This window comes from Ranitomeya variabilis, chromosome 6 (genome assembly GCF_051348905.1).
Source record: "Ranitomeya variabilis isolate aRanVar5 chromosome 6, aRanVar5.hap1, whole genome shotgun sequence".
Lineage (NCBI taxonomy): Eukaryota > Metazoa > Chordata > Amphibia > Anura > Dendrobatidae > Ranitomeya > Ranitomeya variabilis.
Window position 1 is genome coordinate 506,797,389 of NC_135237.1, and position 21,890 is coordinate 506,819,278.

Below are 21,890 nucleotides of genomic sequence, written 5' to 3' on the forward strand. Positions count from 1 at the left end.
CATATAGGATCTCAGTATAGGTGTCTTAGGCCGGGGTAACACTTGCGAGTGTGATGCAAGAAACTCGCTCAAATCTCTCGCATCAATACCCGGCACTGCCACTGGCACTCGGAACCGCAGCGTTCAGCTGAATAGACATACATGCAGACACACGCTCCGTTCCCGAGTGCCGGTGGCAGTGCCGGGTATTGATGTGCGAGTTTCTCGCATTACACTCGCAAGTGTGACCCTGGCCTTACTCTCAGATTAGGTGGCAAAAATCTGTTGACAGATTCACTTTTAGTACTTCCGTCGGTCTTCCCCACTTCCAGTGGGAGACAAAGTGACCACTGCAGCAGTCATGTGCATACACACGTCTGTGTATGAATGTGGCTCTTTCCATACTAGTTTACGAAATGCCGAGCTGCTGTGTGTAACTCTCAGGAAAGACAATGGAGATCACTCGTGGCCACCTTGACACCTCTCCTTTTCCCTCCCAATGTCAAATGAGCAGGGGATTCCCATTCTGCGAATGTATGATAAATTCCAGAAATGGAACCTCCTCCTTATAAGATATTTATGGCATATACTTTCAGATAAAATTCCCCTTTATGCTTTTTAATATGGTCCTTCGGAGTAGTACAATCTAAAAATGTTGCCCAAGAACCAAAAAAGGTTGGGCACCTGATTTACACGATCTGTTGCTAAAGTCTTGGTGCAGATACGACAGGACACCTTCAGACGTCTTCTAGAGTCCAGGCCTTTAAGGGTTTGTACAGCTTTGGGGTATAAGTCTGCAGTCACTCTATGTGACTGCAGACTTGTGAATCCTCTCAGAGCACAAAGTGCCCGCTGTCAGGATTCTACGGTACCAGTGCCAGGAGTGATCAGACACATGACCACAAGTATGTGATTATCATACATGTGGTCACGTACCAACTAGACGTGGGCAGCCTCATTCAATACAAGTGAACTGAACAAGGTCGAATAAGTCTAGTTGAAATGTGGCCGGCACCAGAAAATCTTTTAAGTGCAGTGCGCGTGCTGCAAGGCTTCACAAGTCTGCTGTCACAGAGTGTACCACAAGCTTGGAAAACCTATTGAAAGCGTCATTTGATTTAGTGGTACATGGCCAACATAGGCAAAGTTAGGCAGGTAGTATGTTACAGCTGATGGCTGTACATTTTACACCTCATTTAATAGTGCTGCCATATTTCTAAAATACAGCAGAACCCTATTCATTATTAACGTGACCTGTACAAAACTGGATTGTGTTATTTTCAAAAGCGAACAAAAAGGGAATGACTTCAAGCATGTCTAATATGCAAGATAGCAGCGGGAAGAACCTGAGACGCCTGACACAGCATTGCGTGGTTAGGTAACAACACTATAGTGCAGTACTACAAGAGAAACGCAGCTTGTAATGTGGAAGGAGCCAAACCTCAGACTTCATCTAAATTTTAAGGTTCATACTTAGGGGTTGTGAACCTTTTGGGGGCAATTTTTTTTTTTCTTTAATGATAGCTATAAAGCTAAAATTCAATTTTTGCAACTGTTTTTCTTTCAAACATTTTGCACCATTTGACGCCTATAGTTTTTGGGTTACACTATTGCTGTCTATTGTGATGAGTTACCGTAACTAAAAAATAGTCAGTGAGCTTATTTATACTGAATGATGATGTAAGAGTTTCTAACTCTTATCTATCTTTTTCTCAAATGATATAAAACTGCAGACTACATCATAATTGAATGTGCAGTGAGACAGAGAGGATGTAAAAACCAAACAGTGCAAAAAAGTTTTAAGGGAACCTAATTGCAAAAATGAACTTTAACCCTGAATACATGCAATCAAGAAAGAAATAGTCTACCTTTGGGGACTTTCTATCTTTCTAAAGCCCAAGTAAAGGCCCTAATCCACAGGCCGAGCGAGTGATTGTGAACATGTTCATCGCTGGTCATGGGACAGGGGAAACATAGCAGCCATCAGCCCAAGAAATAACAACATTTAAAAGATCATCACTGTCAGTTGCACAATTACAATGGCTTATTTTTCTTCGTTTTTTTTAATTTCTTACTATCGGGTCATTTCTGTTCTTCCTCATCTGACAACACGAAAGACATCACAATCAGTGGATGGCAAATACACTGTTACATGAAGCCCAAGGAAGGATGGCTGCAGGAAAAATCATGACATACAAATGTACAAACAGGTCTATGGACAAAAGCAAAGGCAACCAGAGAAGGGCCGTACATGTGAGAGACTGGTCAGCATGGTAGAAACAGCCATATTTCCATATTACTAAGTGACACACACAGCTGTAACATTCAGCTTTTTGAAATATATATATATATATATATATATATATATATATATATATATATATATATATATATATATATATATATATATATATATATATATATATATATAGTACAAAAAAAATGATTCTAAGCAAAAGAAAAAATGCAGCCTGGATCATGGCTCCTCTGGGAGGAATGGAGAATCTAAGATAATCAGATGTCTGTTTTCCCATTATAGTGTATGGGAATGTTCACATGGCCGTCTTTTATGCCTGCAAAGGACAGACACAAGTTTTGATTCAGTTTGACACAATTTCAAATAAATTGGTCCATCGCATGAGCATTGTATGGTTTCTACTGTTTAACAAGTAGTATATGCCTTGTTTTATTTTTTTTTTTTGTATATGTGAACCTGATAGTAAAAATGGATACAAGGACCAAAATGGATGACAATTGGATCCAGCAAACTGATAAAAGTATATCTTTTTTTTGCAAAGAAAAAATAAAAACCTGACATGTGAATTAGGCCTTAAGGTGGCCGTACACCTTAGATAGCTGTGAAGCAAACCACCGGAGTGACAGCTCCCAATTTAATGGAAGACACAATTAATTGTTTGAAATCATCTGTTGTGGAAACAGTCGGGAGGGGTCTCCATGCACATTAGATATGAAGTGTAGGATCAATTTATTGTAACCAGAGGAAGCAGTCTTTCCCAGTGGTTACTTGTGTTTTATAATCATTCTCCATTGCTGTATTGGATTTTGGCTTTCCGTGCTCCATGCAGAACATTTCTGGCATTCTCACAGCAGACGATGCAAACAAAGATTCGGGAGGCGCGCAAACTGTATGGCACTGACAAAGATGGATGGAGCCCACGACTACACAATGTATGGTGGGCTGAAGGCAAAACCACCACATTGGTGTGCAATTTGGCAAGTTTTTGTCCAGCCTTGCTGTAGTGCATCCCCCGACATGTCAGTGATTAGTGGGGGGCTGAGAAATGTCATTGAAGTAGTACGCATCTTTGTGTCTGCACCGCTGACCCAGCACCATCACATTTGCTGCTAGATTATTTTCCCTTCTGCAATATACTAGAGGGACATAAGGGAACGCATGACAAATAGTGATGCGTGTGCGGTTGTAGTGAAGGTCGTACTCGAGTCTCCATTGTAACAATGACGGCATGGCGGCCATGTCACTGAACGAATGCACAGTGTCTGGAGTCATTACTGACAGACTGCAATAAATCCTCAGCAGCGGAGGTCCTTCAGCCGTCCTCAACGTCTAGTGAAACTCTCACCCAATATAACCCTTTTTTTGTGTGTGTTCGTTGTTTCCTACCCTTCTTCCAAGAGCCATAAGATTTGGGGGAGCTCTAATTTTTAATGACTTTCTTCTTACCATTCAATCAGCAGAAAAAAAAAACCCTTTCCAAGTGCTGTGACATGGCGAACAAAAAAAAAAAAATTCACAAAGGATTTGTTTTTACGACATTCGTGGGCCACTAAAAATTACCTGGCAATATGATTCTTCAGGTCAGTACGATTATGGAGACAACAAACATACGGCTTTTCTTTATATATATTTTAGTAGTTACAACAACAAAAAAAAGAAAAAAAAATACACGGCTTGTGTCAACATGTAACTTTTTTATTTTTTTCCCTCGATGGACCAATGTGGCCAAACAAGAGTTAGCACATAAGTTTATTTCTGATAATTGCTCCATGTGAACACGCCATCCAACACAAGACTTGTCACCTCATTGCATCTTTAGGAGAACAAAATCCTTCTTGTCGGCAGCTCGTTTTCTGCCAACAGAGGACACGCTGTTGACAATAACGAACCGCTTTGAGATCACACAGACAGTGACAGCACCATGAAAATAGAATCAAAAGATCGATGCTTGACTTGCTGTGTCATCGGTACACTCATTATGGGAACATTACCGGCTCATGTAATTGGCTTTAACTAGGGATGGGCGGACCCATGGAAGTTCGGGTTCTGGCACCTGACCAAAATTGTTTAGGAAGTTCGGTTCAGCTACCAAAATTTCCACCAGACCTACATAGAAAATAATGGATACCCAAAATGCTAAGAAAAGAAAAAAAATCTCTCGCTCCCCTCTGCCACGCACTTACCCCAAAGACTGCTCCGGACTTCGGGTCCTAACAGTGACTGTCTGGCACAATCGATGAACATTTCTGTCCGGGTACGCCCATCTCTAGATGTACCAAATCACCAAGCAGGGCTGTGGAGTCGGTAAGCCAAACCTCCGACTCCTCAATTTCCATGACACCGACTCCACCAAAATGGGCTCTGACTCTACGACTGACTCCACAGCCCTGTCACCAAGTGATCATTGAAACATCAATGTGCTCTTCATGGTCGCAACAGAGACAGCCCTTGTTTCGAAAGCAAAGAAAGATGTAAAGACATCACTTTCTTTGCAGGGACAGGAAGGGACTGGCAGCTTATCCTGAGAGGAGCCAGTTAAGACATGCCACCAAGGGAGCATCTGGAGGTAAGGAGATGGTCCTAGAACGACAATCCTCCAACAGTTTGGCCAAGATCGACAGACCATCTCCTAATTTGTATGGAAGGCGCCCTGACAGATGAAGTTGGGGGAGAGAAGAGCAAAGGGAAGACCATCAGGGGAGCCTAGCAGTGGTTCTCCCATTGAGAACACTCGAACATAAGGCTGCAGCGACCATTCTTATTCTTATGGGGAATCAGGAGAGGCAGCCATCAGCCAAACTATCACTGTTGAGATTTAGGCTGGCTTCAGACGACTGTATGATAAATTACCCTTTTTAGTTCAGAAATAATGAATGATTATTTCATCCATGCTGGGAAAGCGCTCATCTGAACCAACACATTCACGTACATTGATCCATGGACTGTTTTGCACAGACAACACACGGACTGAAAACACAGTCATCGGACATCGGCTTTAGAAGTAAAAATTGGCATAAAGGGGGGATCCCCAACCTTTACAAGGTAGAAAGAACAACTGGTCTGTCAGAACGGCTCAGAAGTAGACATGCTTTACATGGAAAGACATTTATGAATGGCCGCCATTTAATTCATTTTCTTCACAGCGGAAACATGTGCCTTTCCCCAGTGATAAAAGCTGATCATACTTCTTTTTCCATCATCTTAACCTAAAAGGGGATCACCAACCCCTATCAGCCACAACAACGCAACTCTCACCCTGGAGGACCTGGCATTATAAAACAGACGCCGTGATATAACTGGACAGTATGTAATGCTTCATATCTCCTGTGGAGGCGCTGCAGAGGAACTGAACACTTGCTTCCAAGTCACCACAAATGGAAAGACACAACATGTGATCAACTTTATTGTGCAGAAAGTACTCTAACAAACAAAGTTTGTGCAAAAAGCGCACAACCCTAGGTATTTGCATAGAAAAGTGTTGGCATATCCTCGCCAATCTTGTGAGGGGTTTGCAGTGCTGCCTTCATATCACATTCCCTCTGGATCGGCTAATCTGTTAGTAGGGACAGTCATGTGAATTACCAGGTAAAGGATTTCTTCCATAAAAGCGAATAGAAAGCGTCAGAAGAGTCCGGCCTTGTACAATTTCTTGCTGAATGAACTGCAGCAATTACACAACTCTGCTGGACTGCAAAAAAAAAACTGCACTCTAAGCCAGCAGGGACTGAGATAGGAAGCTCCGGCCCATCATGGGCCACAAGATAGTATTTCCCCCTCCCCAACAATGAGCACTCAGAATAGCTGGATGTACATGTTTATTTCAACACGGTAAGAGAGACAAGAGGTTCCTGGGCGGCTGCTTATCTCCCGACAGAACAGTCTGATGTCCCATATGCTCAATCCTCACTTTCAGCCATTTTAATTACTAAAGATCTCAGGCAACTCTGTGTTGTCAGGCTTTAAACGGAATTAGTAAACGGGTTTTTGCTGCCTCAACTGAGAGCAGAACGCCTGTCGGGGGGGGGGGACGCCTGTCGGGGGCGCAGGGGGGGGGGGGGAACGCCTGTCGGGGGCGCAGGGGGGGGGGGAACGCCTGTCGGGGGCGCAGGGGGGGGGGAACGCCTGTCGGGGGCGCAGGGGGGGGGGGGAACGCCTATCGGGGGCGCAGGGGGGGGGGAACGCCTGTCGGGGGCGCAGGGGGGGGGGGGGGGAACGCCTGTCGGGGGCGCAAGGGGGGGGGGAACGCCTGTCGGGGGCGCAGGGGGGGGAACGCCTGTCGGGGGCGCGGGGCGGAACGCCTGTCGGGGGCGCGGGGCGGAACGCCTGTCGGGGGCGCGGGGCGGAACGCCTGTCGGGGGCGCGGGGGGGGAACGCCTGTCGGGGGCACGGGGGGGGAACGCCTGTCGGGGGCACGGGGGGGGGAACGCCTGTCGGGGGCACGGGGGGGGGAACGCCTGTCGGGGGCACGGGGGGGAACGCCTGTCGGGGGCACGGGGGGGAACGCCTGTCGGGGGCACGGGGGGGAACGCCTGTCGGGGGCACGGGGGGGAACGCCTGTCGGGGGCACGGGGGGGGAACGCCTGTCGGGGGCACGGGGGGGGGGAACGCCTGTCGGGGGCACGGGGGGGGGGGAACGCCTGTCGGGGGCACGGGGGGGGAACGCCTGTCGGGGGCGCGGGGGGGAACGCCTGTCGGGGGCGCGGGGGGGAACGCCTGTCGGGGGCGCGGGGGGGAACGCCTGTCGGGGGCGCGGGGGGGAACGCCTGTCGGGGGCGCGGGGGGGAACGCCTGTCGGGGGCGCGGGGGGGGAACGCCTGTCGGGGGCGCGGGGGGGGAACGCCTGTCGGGGGCGCGGGGGGGAACGCCTGTCGGGGGCGCGGGGGGGAACGCCTGTCGGGGGCGCGGGGGGGAACGCCTGTCGGGGGCGCGGGGGGGAACGCCTGTCGGGGGCGCGGGGGGGAACGCCTGTCGGGGGCGCGGGGGGGAACGCCTGTCGGGGGCGCGGGGGGGAACGCCTGTCGGGGGCGCGGGGGGGAACGCCTGTCGGGGGCGCGGGGGGGAACGCCTGTCGGGGGCGCAGGGGGGGGGAACGCCTGTCGGGGGCGCAGGGGGGAACGCCTGTCGGGGGCGCAGGGGGGAACGCCTGTCGGGGGCGCAGGGGGGAACGCCTGTCGGGGGCGCAGGGGGGAACGCCTGTCGGGGGCGCAGGGGGGAACGCCTGTCGGGGGCGCAGGGGGGGAACGCCTGTCGGGGGCGCAGGGGGGGAACGCCTGTCGGGGGCGCAGGGGGGGAACGCCTGTCGGGGGCGCAGGGGGGGAACGCCTGTCGGGGGCGCAGGGGGGGAACGCCTGTCGGGGGCGCAGGGGGGGAACGCCTGTCGGGGGCGCAGGGGGGGAACGCCTGTCGGGGGCGCAGGGGGGGAACGCCTGTCGGGGGCGCAGGGGGGAACGCCTGTCGGGGGCGCAGGGGGGAACGCCTGTCGGGGGCGCAGGGGGGAACGCCTGTCGGGGGCGCAGGGGGGAACGCCTGTCGGGGGCGCAGGGGGGAACGCCTGTCGGGGGCGCAGGAGGGAACGCCTGTCGGGGGCGCAGAGGGGGAACGCCTGTCGGGGGCGCAGGGGGGAACGCCTGTCGGGGGCGCAGGGGGGAAGCCAGTCGGGGGCAGGGGGAACGATACAAACTGCACCATCCAGGAAAGGGTTAATCTGCAGATCACGTGATGGCCCTATGTGTAGGGGCAGCTGACAGTCTGGGAAGTGACACCTGCAGGATACAGGCCTGGACCACTCTATGTCCCCCAGGCCCAGTGTCAACCCCTCACATGAGGACACATCCCCGCCGGGCTCACCTCTTGGGCGCAGGCTGCTCCATGTTGTATCTATCCGCTGACACGGTCCACTCCAAACTCTACGGTAAAGCGAATGGTTCCGGAACCGCCACTAACTCCGCACAACTTCCATGTTGTGCCTCAGACACATCCCTCCTCCTCTCCCTCACTACACTGCAACCCAACCTGGCGCCGCCACTAAGCGTCCGCCCCTCAGATAGACTCCAGGCACGGAGTGGCCACAGCGATCACAACGTCGTCTTCTGATTGGTCATGCCTCCTATCAGTTAGGTGACGCTAGCTAGCAGGTTACTTCTATCGTATTGATGCACAAACAGAGAGCCGGAAGCGACATGGATAACACAGAGCATGCTGGGGGAAAGAGGCGGGGCAACATCGTGAAATGGGCGGGGTTTAAGAATATAAAGTCCACCCAGTCTAGAGTAGAGTTTGTCAAGCACATTAGAACATAGTGATGAGAGCGTGTTGCCAGAGGCTGAGCACTGCAGTGAGCGGACGTGAGCGCACCGGAGCCGGGGCTGAGCGTACAGGACGCTGCTCCCTATGGGGTGTAGCACTGGCTGCCATGAGCGCTCCCGGTCCCTTCCACCGACCAGTCCACTACAGAATCCCTCATATCAGGCTCAAGCACATCTGAGGAAAATACTGATGAAATTATAGTTTACTCCTTGACCACCGAGTCTTTTTTGCTGCTTTTGCTTCCCGAACCCTCCAAAAAACAAGTGGAAATTTTATTTACCTTTTTGTGTTTTGTTATGTAACAGGGTTAGCGTAATATCATTTTTCATCTAACTGTAGACGTAAGCCGAACTTTAATTGTAAGCCTTATCCTAAATCTGTTCCTTGACCTAAAGCTAACCCTCGACCTCAGCCTTACCCTCAGTCTAACCGTAGATCTTAGTCTTAACCTAAATCTAACCCTCGACCTCAGCCTTACCCTCAGTCTAACCGTAGATCTTAGTCTTAACCTAAATCTAACCCTCGACCTCAGCCTTACCCTCAGTCTAACCGTAGATCTTAGTCTTACCCTAAATCTAACCCTAGACCTTAGCCTTACCCTCAGTCTAACCGTAGATCTTAGTCTTACCATAAATCTAATCCTAGACCTTAGCCTTACCTTCAATCTAACCCTAGACCTTAGCCTTACCCTATATCTAATCCTAGACCTTATCCTTACCCTAAATCTAACCCTAGACCTTAGCCTTACCCTATATCTAATCCTAGACCTTACCCTAAATCTAACCCTAGACCTTAGCCTTACCCTCAATCTAACCCTAGACCTTAGCCTTACCCTATATCTAATCCTAGACCTTATCCTTACCCTAAATCTAACCCTAGACCTTAGCCTTACCCTATATCTAATCCTAGACCTTATCCTTACCCTAAATCTAACCCTAGACCTTAGCCTTACCCTATATCTAATCCTAGACCTTATCCTTACCCTAAATCTAACCCTAGACCTTAGCCTTACCCTAAATCTAACCCCAGACCTTAGCCTTTTTTATTTTCATAATGGTAACAGGAGAAAACTGACCCTAAAATTTGTTGTGCAATTTCTCCTGAGTACACTGATACCCCATATATGGGGAAAAACTACTGTTTTGGTGCACAGCAGGGCTTGGAAAGAAGGAGCACCGTTTAACTTTTGAACACAAAATGGGCAATCGAGAGCGGACGCCATGTCTCGTTTCGAGAGTCCCTCATCTTAACCAGTGGAACCCTCTACAAGTGAACCCATTTTTTATACTGGACCCCTGAAGGAACTTATCTAGATATGTGGTGAGAACTTTGAACCCCCAGATGCTTCACATAAATTTATAATGTTAAGCCGTGAAAATTAAAAAAATCAAATCTTTTCTCCAAAAGTGTCCTTTTAGCCCCAATTTTTTTATTTTCACAACAGTAGCAGAAGGCAATGGACCCCCAAAATTGTTGTGCAATTTCCCCTGAGTATGCTGATACCTCATATGTGGTGGAAAACTACTGTTTGGGCACACAGCAGGGCTCGGAAGCGAAGGAGTAACGGTTTGGAACACAGACTTTGATTGAGTGGTCTAAGTGTGCTATGTTGTGTATGGGGAGTCCCTGTTGTGCCTAAATGGTGGAAATCCCACACAAGTGACCCCATTTTGGAAATTACACCCCTCAAGGAATTATCTAGAGGCATAGTTATAGTAATGATTTTGGTTTTACTGGTGTATGAATTTATAATGTGATGCTATGTGTAAATTGTGCGTAAGTACATCGGATTATAAAAGTGTGCTGTGTCAATAGGGTAAAAGCAAATTTTATTAATTTGTTGGCGTGTAGTACGCTTTGAAGCAATCCTTAATGTAAAGGCCAAGTTTCTCAGGGCAGGTTTTACAATGGTAAATTGTGTCTTTTCCAGATTCCCCTCTTGGCGCATACTCTGCACCGTTTTTCTGATCATCCTTTCTTTGCTGTTTGGGGAACCATTCCGGGGAAATGTTGACCTGGGACAATACAGGCACCATCAGTTTCAGAAGTACTGAGTCCCTCACCTTCCTGAGTGCCAAACATTAGGGCCTTGATGACTTCCTCCTGGAACTAAAGAAAGGTCCCCGTATTGCCTGCAGATCAAAACAGCACAATCGCATTATACAATGCCATCTGTACAATGTGCACGGCTAATTTTTTGAACCATACTTTAGCTTTTCACATGGCACTGTATGGTTTGAGGACCGGATTTTAGAGATCTACACCCCCCTATGTACTTATTATAATCCAAGAAACAATCTTGTGTTGTGGTACCTTGAACAGTAACATTGTAACTGTTGTCATGGTGTATGGTGGTCAAGATAAGGAGATCCCTCTTGTCCTTATACTTGACCACCAGCATGTTGTTGCTGCATTGGCCTCTGGTTTTGCCATTTCTCAGGAGATACCCAGTTAGCAGCTTAGGGAGGCCTCTCTGATTTCTTTAAACGGTGCCGCATGCCACTGTACCTCTGGCAGAGAGGGTCTTTATGAGTAGGATGCTGGTGTAAAAGTTATCTATATTGAACTGATACTTATCCAGCAGTGGGTGCAGTAATTCCCACACAATTTTCCCACTCACCCCCAGGACAAGGGGGGCATTCAGAGGGTTAATCTGGGTGACCTTTTCTTTGTAGACCCTAAATCTGTAGGTGTACCCTCAGGTACTCTCGCACAGCTTTTTACACTTTAATTCCATACATGGCCCTCGTACTGGAATTTTAGCCTTCCTTTGAAATTAACCAGAGATTCATCTATATCAATGTCCCTTTGAGGGTTGTACACCTTAGTAAATTTTCTGCTGAAGTGTTCAACTACTGTCTGAATTTTATCAACGATAGGATCGTCTTGGGGACGACACTGCTCATTATCACTATAATGCAAACATTTTTCGATTGCTTCAAATCATGTCCTTGTCATGGCCATACGGAATACCTGTGCATGTAGAGAATATCAGTACTCCAGTATTGCTGAAGCTCTGGTTTTCTGACTATGCCCATACGCAGCACAATGCCCCAAAATGTCATAATTTCTGCTGCATCTACAAGGGCTCATCTGGCGTTTGATGATGTGGGATTTTTGGTGAAAAATTGATGGGCATACAAATTTGTTTGAGCCACTATAAGGTTCATTATTTTCTCGCTGAAAAAGAATTTGAAAAAGTCAATTTCGGTAATGTCAAATTGGATTCTTGAGCTGCCCATGAAATCCAGAATAACAGGCTGATCTTTTTTGGGAGGTGGAGTCCATATTGGATAGATTGCTGAAGGGGATGCTTGGGCCCAACGGCTCCTTGCTTGGGGGTCCCTCCTCACTAGATGATGAGGAGGAAGAAACTAGAGGTATGTGGGCTCTTCCTCACTGTCTGAATCCACATCGGAGGCAAGGAAAGCATATGCCTCCTCTGCTAAATAGCGTTTTCTTGACGAATGGGCAATCACCCCATTCTTTGTGACTGCTGTGATTGGTGCTGTCTCAAACTTTATTGTGACATTGCTGTGATTGGCTGATCAATTCAGACCAGCCAATCACAGCTATAACCAACAAGCGGGAGGGCAGTTGTTGTGAATTCCGTTCTCGGGCTCCCTCCTGTGGTCGTGAATGGTACTTTGGTGAGTTCGGTCCTTGGACACCCTCTGTTGGCTTTGAGCGGAACTGCTGATCTTTGAGGTTAGCTTTCTCAGCTGCCCTCGCTTATTGCTTCTGCTGGCTTCCCTATTTAACTCTGCCCAGGTCGTTAGTTCATGCCAGCTGTCAATGTCTCAGTACTGGTTCAGATCTCTCTTGGATTTCTCAGATGACCTGTCTACTCGAGCAGAAGCTAAGTCCCTGCTAGTTCATTCGTTGTTCATTGGTTTTTGAATATATTTCTCAGTACATGCTATGTTTCTAGTCCAGCTTGCTATTATGATATTTCCTTGCTAGCTGGAAGCTCTGGGGGTGCAGAGTTGCACCTCCACATCGTGAGTCGGTGTGGAGGTCTTTTTGCACACTCTGCGTGGTTTTTATAGTTTTTAATACTGACCGCACAGTTCCCTTTCCTATCCTCTGTCTATCTAGAGAAGATTCGGCCTCCTTTGCTAAAATCTGTTTCATTCCTGTGTTTGTCACTTCCCTCTTAATTCACAGTCAATATTTGTGGGGGGCTACCTTTCCTTTGGGGAATTTCTCTGAGGCAAGGTAGGCTTCTATTTCTGTCTTTAGGGGTAGTTAGCTCTTAGGCTGTGAAGAGGCGTCTAGGGAGAGTTAGGCACGCTCCACGGCTATTTCTAGTGTGTGTGATAGGATTAGGGATTGCGGTCAGTAGAGTTACCACCTCCTCAGAGCTTGTCCCAGGTTTTCCGTTTTAACCATCAGGTCATTCCGGGTGCTCCTAACCACCAGGTCCATAACAGTACAGCTGGCCAACAAAGTGTTAATGCATCTCAAAAGAGGGATAAGAGAAGTTCTGAGTCAATTTTTTTTTCTTTGCAGCTTGTTTTGTCTTTCTTTTCCCCTTAACCTCTGGGTGGCTCAGGACTCAGGTGTAGATATGGATATTCAGGGTTTGTCCTCTTGTGTGGATCAACTCGCTACACGGGTACAAAGTATTCAAGATTATGTAGTTCAGAATCCGATGTTAGAGCCTAAAATTCCAAATCCTGATTTGTTTTCTGGGGATAGATCTAAATTTTTGAATTTCAAAAATAATTGCAGACTGTTTTTTGCTCTGAAACCCCGCTCCTCTGGTGACCCCATTCAGCAAGTAAAGATTATTATTTCTTTGTTGCGTGGCGACCCGCAAGACTGGGCATTCTCCCTTGAGCCAGGAAATCCTGCATTGCTTAATGTAGATGCATTTTTTCTAGCGCTTGGATTGCTTTATGACGAAGCAAATTCTGTGGATCAGGCAGAAAAGATCTTGCTGGCTTTATGTCAGGGTCAGGATGAAGCAGAAGTATATTGCCAGAAGTTTAGAAAGTGGTCTGTGCTTACACAATGGAATGAGTGTGCCCTGGCAGCAATTTTCAGAAAGGGTCTTTCTGAAGCCCTTAAAGATGTTATGGTGGGGTTCCCCACGCCTGCTGGTCTGAATGAATCAATGTCTTTGGCTATTCAGATTGATCGGCGTTTGCGCGAGCGCAAAGTTGTGCACCATTTGGCGGTGTCCTCTGAGCGGAGGCCTGAGCCTATGCAATGTGATAGGACTTTGACCAGAGCTGAACGGCAAGAACACAGACGTCAGAATGGGCTGTGTTTTTACTGTGGTGACTCCACTCATGCCATTTCTGATTGTCCTAAGCGCACTAAGAGGTTCGCTAGGTCTGTCACCATTAGTACTGTACAGCCTAAATTTCTCTTGTCTGTTACTCTGATTTGCTCATTGTCGTCCTACTCTGTTATGGCATTTGTGGATTCGGGCGCTGCCCGAATGGTTTTTAAAGCATATAAAATGGCATGAGAATGATTAATGATTAACCCTGTTGAGGAAGCGATCACACGAAACGCGCGTCCAGGGGCACCAGGCCAGTCGGGAACACTCCTTTTGAATACACAGTAATGGGTAAGCGTGACCTGTGTCATGGCACATATAATGTATGCTGTTTATGTTAACTAATGTTTGGATACCAGCTGGACCATAGTATATAGGGATCACCTGCTTGCAAACCTATGTAACCGATGTGATTTACTTTGTGTTGTACCGCTGTTAACCTGGTTACTGTCATATCCTCTCTCTACTGCCCTCCTTGTTGTGCACTATGCATACAGCACCTATTTATGGTGTGGATATTTTGTACTGATTTAAACTTCTAAATAAACGTTATATACATTTCTTAAATTATGATGTTATGGATGTTTTTGCTCCTTTTTTTTTGCTTTGTTTCCTGTTTGGAGCTGTCCTGTTGTGCTGGCACCCGGTGAGTGCCTGGGGAGAGCTAGCTTAGTCTGCTCTCTGGTATTTTCTACCCCAGAGCTTCATGATCTTGTTAATAACCATTAGTACTGTACAGCCTAAATTTCTCTTGTCTGTTACTCTGATTTGCTCATTGTCGTCCTACTCTGTTATGGCATTTGTGGATTCGGGCGCTGCCCTGAACTTAATGGACTTGGAGTTTGCCAGGTGCTGTGGTTTTTCCTTGCAGCCTTTGCAGAGCCCTATTCCCTTAAGGGGGATTGATGCTACGCCATTGGCCAAGAATAAACCTCAGTACTGGACTCAGCTGACCATGTGCATGACTCCCGCACATCAGGAAAATATTCGCTTTTTGGTGTTGCATAATTTGCATGATGTTGTCGTGTTGGGTTTGCCATGGTTACAGGTTCATAATCCAGTACTGGATTGGAAATCAATGTCTGTGTCTAGTTGGGGTTGTCAAGGGATACATAGTGATGTTCCTTTGATGTCAATTTCTTCTTCCACTCCTTCTGAAGTCCCTGAGTTTTTGTCGGATTACCAGGATGTATTTGATGAGCCCAAGTCCAGTGCCCTACCTCCTCATAGGGACTGTGATTGCGCTATTAATTTGATTCCTGGTAGTAAGTTCCCTAAGGGCCGACTTTTCAATTTATCTGTGCCAGAACATGCCGCTATGCGGAGTTATGTAAAGGAGTCCTTGGAGAAAGGGCATATTCGCCCGTCTTCGTCACCGTTGGGAGCAGGGTTCTTTTTTGTGGCCAAGAAGGATGACTCTCTGAGACCCTGTATAGATTACCGCCTTCTCAATAAAATCAGGGTCAAATTTCAGTACCCTTTGCCTCTGCTGTCTGATTTGTTTGCTCAGATTAAGGGAGCTAGTTGGTTTACCAAGATTGATCTTCGAGGGGCGTATAATCTTGTGCGTATTAAACAGGGCGATGAATGGAAAACAGCATTTAATACGCCCGAGGGCCATTTTGAGTACCTGGTGATGCCATTCGGGCTTTCTAATGCTCCATCTGTGTTTCAGTCCTTTATGCACGACATCTTCCGGAAGTATCTGGATAGGTTCATGATTGTATATTTGGATGATATTTTGGTCTTTTCGGATGATTGGGAGTCTCATGTGAGGCAGGTCAGGATGGTATTCCAGGTCCTTCGTGCTAATGCGTTGTTTGTGAAGGGGTCTAAATGCCTCTTTGGAGTTCAGAAGGTTTCCTTTTTGAGCTTCATTTTTTCCCCTTCTACTATCGAGATGGACCCTGTTAAAGTTCAGGCCATTTATGATTGGACTCAACCTACATCTGTGAAGAGTCTTCAGAAGTTTCTGGGCTTTGCTAATTTTTACCGTCGCTTTATCGCTAATTTTTCTAGTGTGGTTAAGCCTTTGACTGATTTGACGAAGAAAGGCGCTGATGTGGTGAATTGGTCCCCTGCGGCTTTTCAGGAGCTTAAGCGTCGTTTTACTTCGGCGCCTGTGTTGCGTCAGCCAGATGTTTCGCTCCCTTTTCAGGTCGAGGTTGATGCTTCTGAGATTGGGGCAGGGGCTGTTTTGTCTCAGAGAAGTTCTGATGGCTCTTTGATGAAGCCATGTGCTTTCTTTTCTAGAAAGTTTTCGCCTGCTGAGCGTAATTATGATGTCGGCAATCGGGAGTTGTTGGCTATGAAGTGGGCATTCGAGGAGTGGCGACATTGGCTTGAGGGAGCCAAACATCGCGTGGTGGTCTTGACTGATCACAAGAATCTGACTTACCTCGAGTCTGCCAAGCGGTTGAATCCTAGACAGGCTCGATGGTCGCTGTTTTTCTCCCGTTTCGATTTTGTGGTCTCATACCTTCCGGGATCTAAGAATGTGAAGGCTGATGCCCTTTCTAGGAGTTTTTTGCCTGATTCTCCGGGAGTCCCTGAGCCGGCTGGTATTCTCAAAGAGGGGGTGATTCTGTCTGCCATCTCCCCTGATTTGCGGCGGGTGCTGAAGGAGTTTCAGGCTGATAGACCTGACCGCTGTCCAGTGGAGAAACTGTTTGTCCCTGATAGATGGACTAGTAGAGTTATTTCTGAGGTTCATTGTTCAGTATTGGCTGGTCATCCTGGGATTTTTAGTACCAGAGATTTGGTTGCTAGGTCCTTTTGGTGGCCTTCCTTGTCGCGGGATGTGCGTTCCTTTGTGCAATCCTGTGGGACTTGTGCTCGGGCCAAGCCTTGCTGTTCTCGTGCCAGTGGGTTGCTTTTGCCTTTGCCTGTCCCGAAGAGGCCCTGGACGCATATTTCCATGGATTTTATTTCTGATCTTCCTGTCTCTCAAAGGATGTCCGTCATCTGGGTGGTTTGTGATCGGTTTTCTAAGATGGTCCATTTGGTACCCTTGCCTAAATTGCCTTCCTCCTCTGATTTGGTTCCATTATTTTTTCAGCATGTGGTTCGTCTGCATGGCATTCCGGAGAACATTGTGTCTGACAGAGGTTCCCAGTTTGTTTCTAGGTTTTGGCGGTCCTTTTGTGCTAAGATGGGCATTGATTTGTCTTTTTCTTCAGCGTTCCATCCTCAGACAAATGGCCAAACCGAAAAACCAATCAGACCTTGGAAACCTATCTGAGATGCTTTGTTTCTGCTGATCAGGATGATTGGGTGACCTTCTTGCCATTGGCCGAGTTCGCCCTTAATAATCGGGCTAGTTCGGCCACTTTGGTTTCGCCTTTTTTTGTAATTCTGGTTTTCATCCTCGTTTTTCTTCAGGGCAGGTTGAGCCTTCTGACTGTCCTGGTGTGGATTCTGTGGTGGACAGGTTGCAGCAAATTTGGACTCACGTGGTGGACAATTTGACGTTGTCTCAGGAGAAGGCGCAACGTTTTGCTAACCGCCGTCGCTGTGTTGGTCCCCGACTTCGTGTTGAGGATTTGGTTTGGTTGTCTTCTCGTTATGTTCCTATGAAGGTTTCTTCTCCTAAGTTCAAGCCTCGTTTCATTGGTCCTTATAAGATTTCTGAAATTATCAATCCTGTGTCGTTTCGTTTGGCCCTTCCAGCTTCTTTTGCCATCCATAATGTGTTCCATAGGTCGTTGTTTCGGAGATATGTGGCGCCTATGGTTCCTTCCGTTGATCCTCCTGCTCTGGTGTTGGTTGAGGGGGAGTTGGAGTATGTGGTGGAGAAGATTTTGGATTCTCGTATTTCGAGACGGAAGCTTCAGTACCTGGTTAAATGGAAGGGTTATGGTCAGGATGATAATTCCTGGGTTGTTGCCTCCGATGTCCATGCTGCCGATTTGGTTCGTGCCTTTCATTTGGCTCGTCCTGATAGGCCCGGGGGCTCTGGTGAGGGTTCGGTGACCCCTCCTTAAGGGGGGGGTACAGTATGGTCCCCTGGGGTGAAGTGACGGGATGGCCTGCTGTCAGAGACACAGCTCCATATACGGCGCATGTAGTGAATGGGTTAAAGGGACAATGCGCACTTTGGAAATGCCCCCAGCCAATAGCTGATAGGCATTAAGTACAGGGCGTGCTCCTCTGTTGGGAGGTGCATGAGCAACCCCTATAGTTTCCCTACTGTGAATGTGCAACTGGTATGTTGCCACGTCTCAGACCTTGAGGTAGTAAATGTTTAGTCCATGAACCTGAAACCGCGTCGGCGGTCCCTGAACCTGAAACCGCATCGGTGGTCCGTGAACCTGAAGCCGTACCTGCAGTACAGGAACCCTGAAGCGGCACCTGCAGTACCAGAACCCTGAAGCCGCATCGGCAGTACTTAAACCCTATATTCACATTGGCGGTACCTGAACCCTGAAGCCACTCCAGCGGTACTGAATCCTGAAGCCGCATTGGTTGTACCTGGAGCCGCTCCAACAGTACCTGAGCCTGAAGTCACACCCGCCGTACCTGAACCCTGAAGCCATTAAAGTGGTATCTGAGCCTAAAACCTTTCTGGTGGTACTTCAACCATCACCAGTGTCTTGGGCAGGCTCCCACTTTATGTAGTCCCCAGCTCTCTGCCATCAGTACTAATAAGGTTTACCCTGACCGTGATCTGGTCCCTACATTGCTTTTTCATGATTAGCTTAATCTCTGATCCTGATCTCAGCCCATGTTTAGACTATTCTTCTGCCTGATAATTCAGTTCCTATGCCTGACCTCCTGTTATAGACTTGGCTTTTTGACCCTCCTCTGCCAACTTGCTCCATTGGCCAAGAGCCACCCTGTGGATCCAACCCAGGCACCCCTATATAAGTTCAGATCCCTGTAAAGGCTTTTAAAGGTGAAGGCTAGGGCAACCCCTGGGAAGCCCTATTACGGTAAGTGCTGCCAGGCTACCATGCACAGAGCACCCATGACAGCAGCCAGTTTGCAGCTCTACACTGTTAAGAATGAAGGAGGGTCTTTAGCAGAGGACTAACTTCTATAAAATCCTAATAGGTCATATGGAAAAGGGACAACTTGCATAGGGACCAAATATACTGCGTAACCAAAATGATGGACTGTATTACACATTAAAATGCACTTAGATCAGGCTCAAGAATAAACTTACTTCAGAAAGTGGTAGAACCTAAAATATGAATTTTTCATAAAACAGATGTGAGTTACTGGCTGCACCGCCTGGTTGTGGCATGTGTCCTTTACAAACACAGATTTACAATGGAGGGTATTTAGGTGGCTATGAATATATATATATGACTATTTTATGAAACTTTTATATAAATATTCACAAAATTGATAATGATAACGTTTACAGCAAAACGGGAAATTAAAAATAAAATGTGATTAAAGATGAATTATCTATACCCAATCAAAAATTTACAGCGTCTTTTCAAGTGACTGTATAAATAGAAATTCCCAATTCTTCAGCAACATTATTAACATTTTCCACTTCATTGCCTCTCATTATTTACTGTCTGTGATTCAATATTTGACAGTTTCCAGAAATATTTTCCACATGAAAAGATTTAATATAATTAACATCCGTCCCTGATATTAGCTTTACCGAATTGAAGAAGTGGCTGGGAGAATGCGAAGGCAAATGATTGAGATTATAAGGACGGTGAAAAAAAAGAAAGTTTGCCCCAGGGTTTCCACCATCTATGGGAGCTAGCGAGTGGTCCTCTACCACCCACCCTCACTTTCCAGGTGAGATCTATCAAACTAAATGTTTATGAAATTCACTTAACAAGTTGCATAGGAACTCATGATAGCCAAATAGGACACCCATCTGTAGACAAGCACTGTTTCAGGGTTTTTGCTCTTCCTCAGTACAGAGTAGGGGACTCAGCGGCAGACATATCATTTGGTGCAACGTGTGCAGCCCTAGAGATAAGGGGGCCCATTTCCTCCTCCAAAGCAGGTGGAATTTTGCATTATGATGAGCGATTGGTCTTCAAAGGGCCTATATATTTTTCTTGCACAGGGGCCCTTTTCTCTTTCTGTCCGCTAGTGAGGGTACTTGGTTGAATGTGAAGCCTAGATGCAGCCTAGGAGAGCTCTCATTGAAGGGACCAAACTCTGCATGTAGACTTATTTTCAAGGGAATGCTCAATTTAAAAAAAAGTAAATTAACCACAAAAAAGATTGGTCTCTGGCTTGGCTAGTATGAGTTACCTTGCATATTTTGTCCCATGGATCATTTCCTTGAAAATAAGCCTCAATTTATAGATGATTCTCTACAAATAAGAGCTGGTAATCCTTCCTTCCCACAAACAGTTAAAGGAAGTCTGTTCGAGCAGTGTCGGTGCTCAAATGAGGTTGTTATGTCAGATGAGTCATTCACCCAATCAGCGCTGGCGTCACTGTCCCCGCCTTCATACATGGCAGCTGTCACTTGCTCGTGATTACTGATACGTCCGAAGGCGGGGATAGGGACACAAGCGCTGATTGGTTGCAGAGCTCATGAGACATAACAACCTCACATGAGCCCCGGGGATGCGAGTTCCAACACCTCTGGAATGGCTCCACATGGGAGGTGAGTATAACATTCAGATTTTTGTTCCTTTGGTTTGTTACTGCTTTTTCATGCATTAAGAATGAAGAATAAATGTGTAATTATAATTCATATGCTGGAGGACCTGCGCCAGCTACTCTACATCACTGATCACTCACACAGAGTCTGACGCTGCTGCTTGCACCTCTCCGATCTCTTCCTCTACCTATCAATAGAACCTCTGTATTATTCGCAGACTACTACTATCATTGTTGCAGTTATTCAACATATTACTGTCTGGAGTATTTGTCCAGTGTTTTAAGGCTTTCACTCCCTATCTCTATTGCTAAGTTTTGAGCTTTGATATCCTCAGACTATACTAAATAACCCTAAAATGGCAGTTGCATTCCTTTCTTCTACTTTTATACTGGCTATATATAATTTCACCTCCTGATTGGCTGTGTCATACAACGTCCTGTGAGAGCTGCATGGCATTATGAGGAAGCTCAAATGGTCACAACTGATGTTATGTCAAGTGCTCCTAAATCAGTTCCTTAATCTGAAGTGCTCTAGAATTTTGATTAAGGGCTCAACAATCCTTCCCCTGACTCCTAGTGGGCGGCTGGTTGGATGCTACAGCTGTCACTCAGGGAAGGGCTTATGTTGCTGTTACTGCACAGTGCCACATGCACTTCCGCTCTTTGGACTGCCTTCTAATCCCTTGTGGGAACGGTTCAATTTTCGACAGAATGGGATGCAAGTCACACATGCACTACCACTCTGTCTCCAGTCTGTCGGGGATAAAAATTCCCCATTTAGCTGATTGGAAAGAGTCCAACCTCTTGGATCTGCACCAATCAACAAATTATCTATCCTCTGCATCTGCAATTGTTTAAACCAGACAACCCCTTTAAGGAGTCATTGTCATCTATGGCATATCAGGCGGCCACTTCAGCATGAGTGGCACATACCAGACATATTCTGTGGAAATATCATAATGTCTGAGACGTGAACACTCTTTAAAGATGAAGCAAAGAAAAAAAAGAATTTTGTTGTATATTACTTGCAAACGGTGTAAATGAGAAAAAAAATAAAATCAATGATATTTGCCTAAAATTCCCTGGAGATAGAATTATTTTATTCTGATGGACAGTAATGTAGTGATGACATATAACCTTCCATATAACTGTTTGCACGTGCCGGATTAAACTATTTCATCACTGTGACTGTACATCTTTTTTTGTTTGCCTGCACTTCTGAGATAACGTTTTAAAAGGTATATGCCATAGTGTGACTAAGAGGAGGAAGCTGGGAGGATGCTGATAAGATATTAGCAGTGGATTCAGCCAGCATATGAAAAGTTGAATTAGTTCTACACAATTTTAGCCTCCTTTTTGCTCTATTTGACAATTTTCTCCTTTTATTTTTCAAAAAAATATTCAAACTACAAATATTCCCAGTGTTTATCAACGCGGCATTGTAAAAAAGACAACAAAGCAAACCTGACAGCT

General features: G+C 46.8%; 1 protein-coding gene across 2 annotated transcripts in view; it reads right to left on the reverse strand.

The window, feature by feature from the left end:
- STK3 (serine/threonine kinase 3) overlaps positions 1-8,345 on the reverse strand; it is a 252,731-nt gene extending 244,386 nt beyond the window's left edge. The window contains exon 1 of one of the 2 annotated variants that reach the window (XR_013217065.1): positions 8,084-8,333. Coding sequence is in view for 1 of the 2 variants with exons in the window: in XM_077270873.1 (XP_077126988.1) it covers positions 8,084-8,106 (23 nt within the window). In the remaining variant the exon portion in view is untranslated. Of the gene's footprint in view, positions 1-8,083 lie in introns of both variants that reach the window. The other variant, XM_077270873.1, reaches the window with a different exon arrangement.
- Between the last annotated feature and the right edge of the window lie 13,545 nt (positions 8,346-21,890).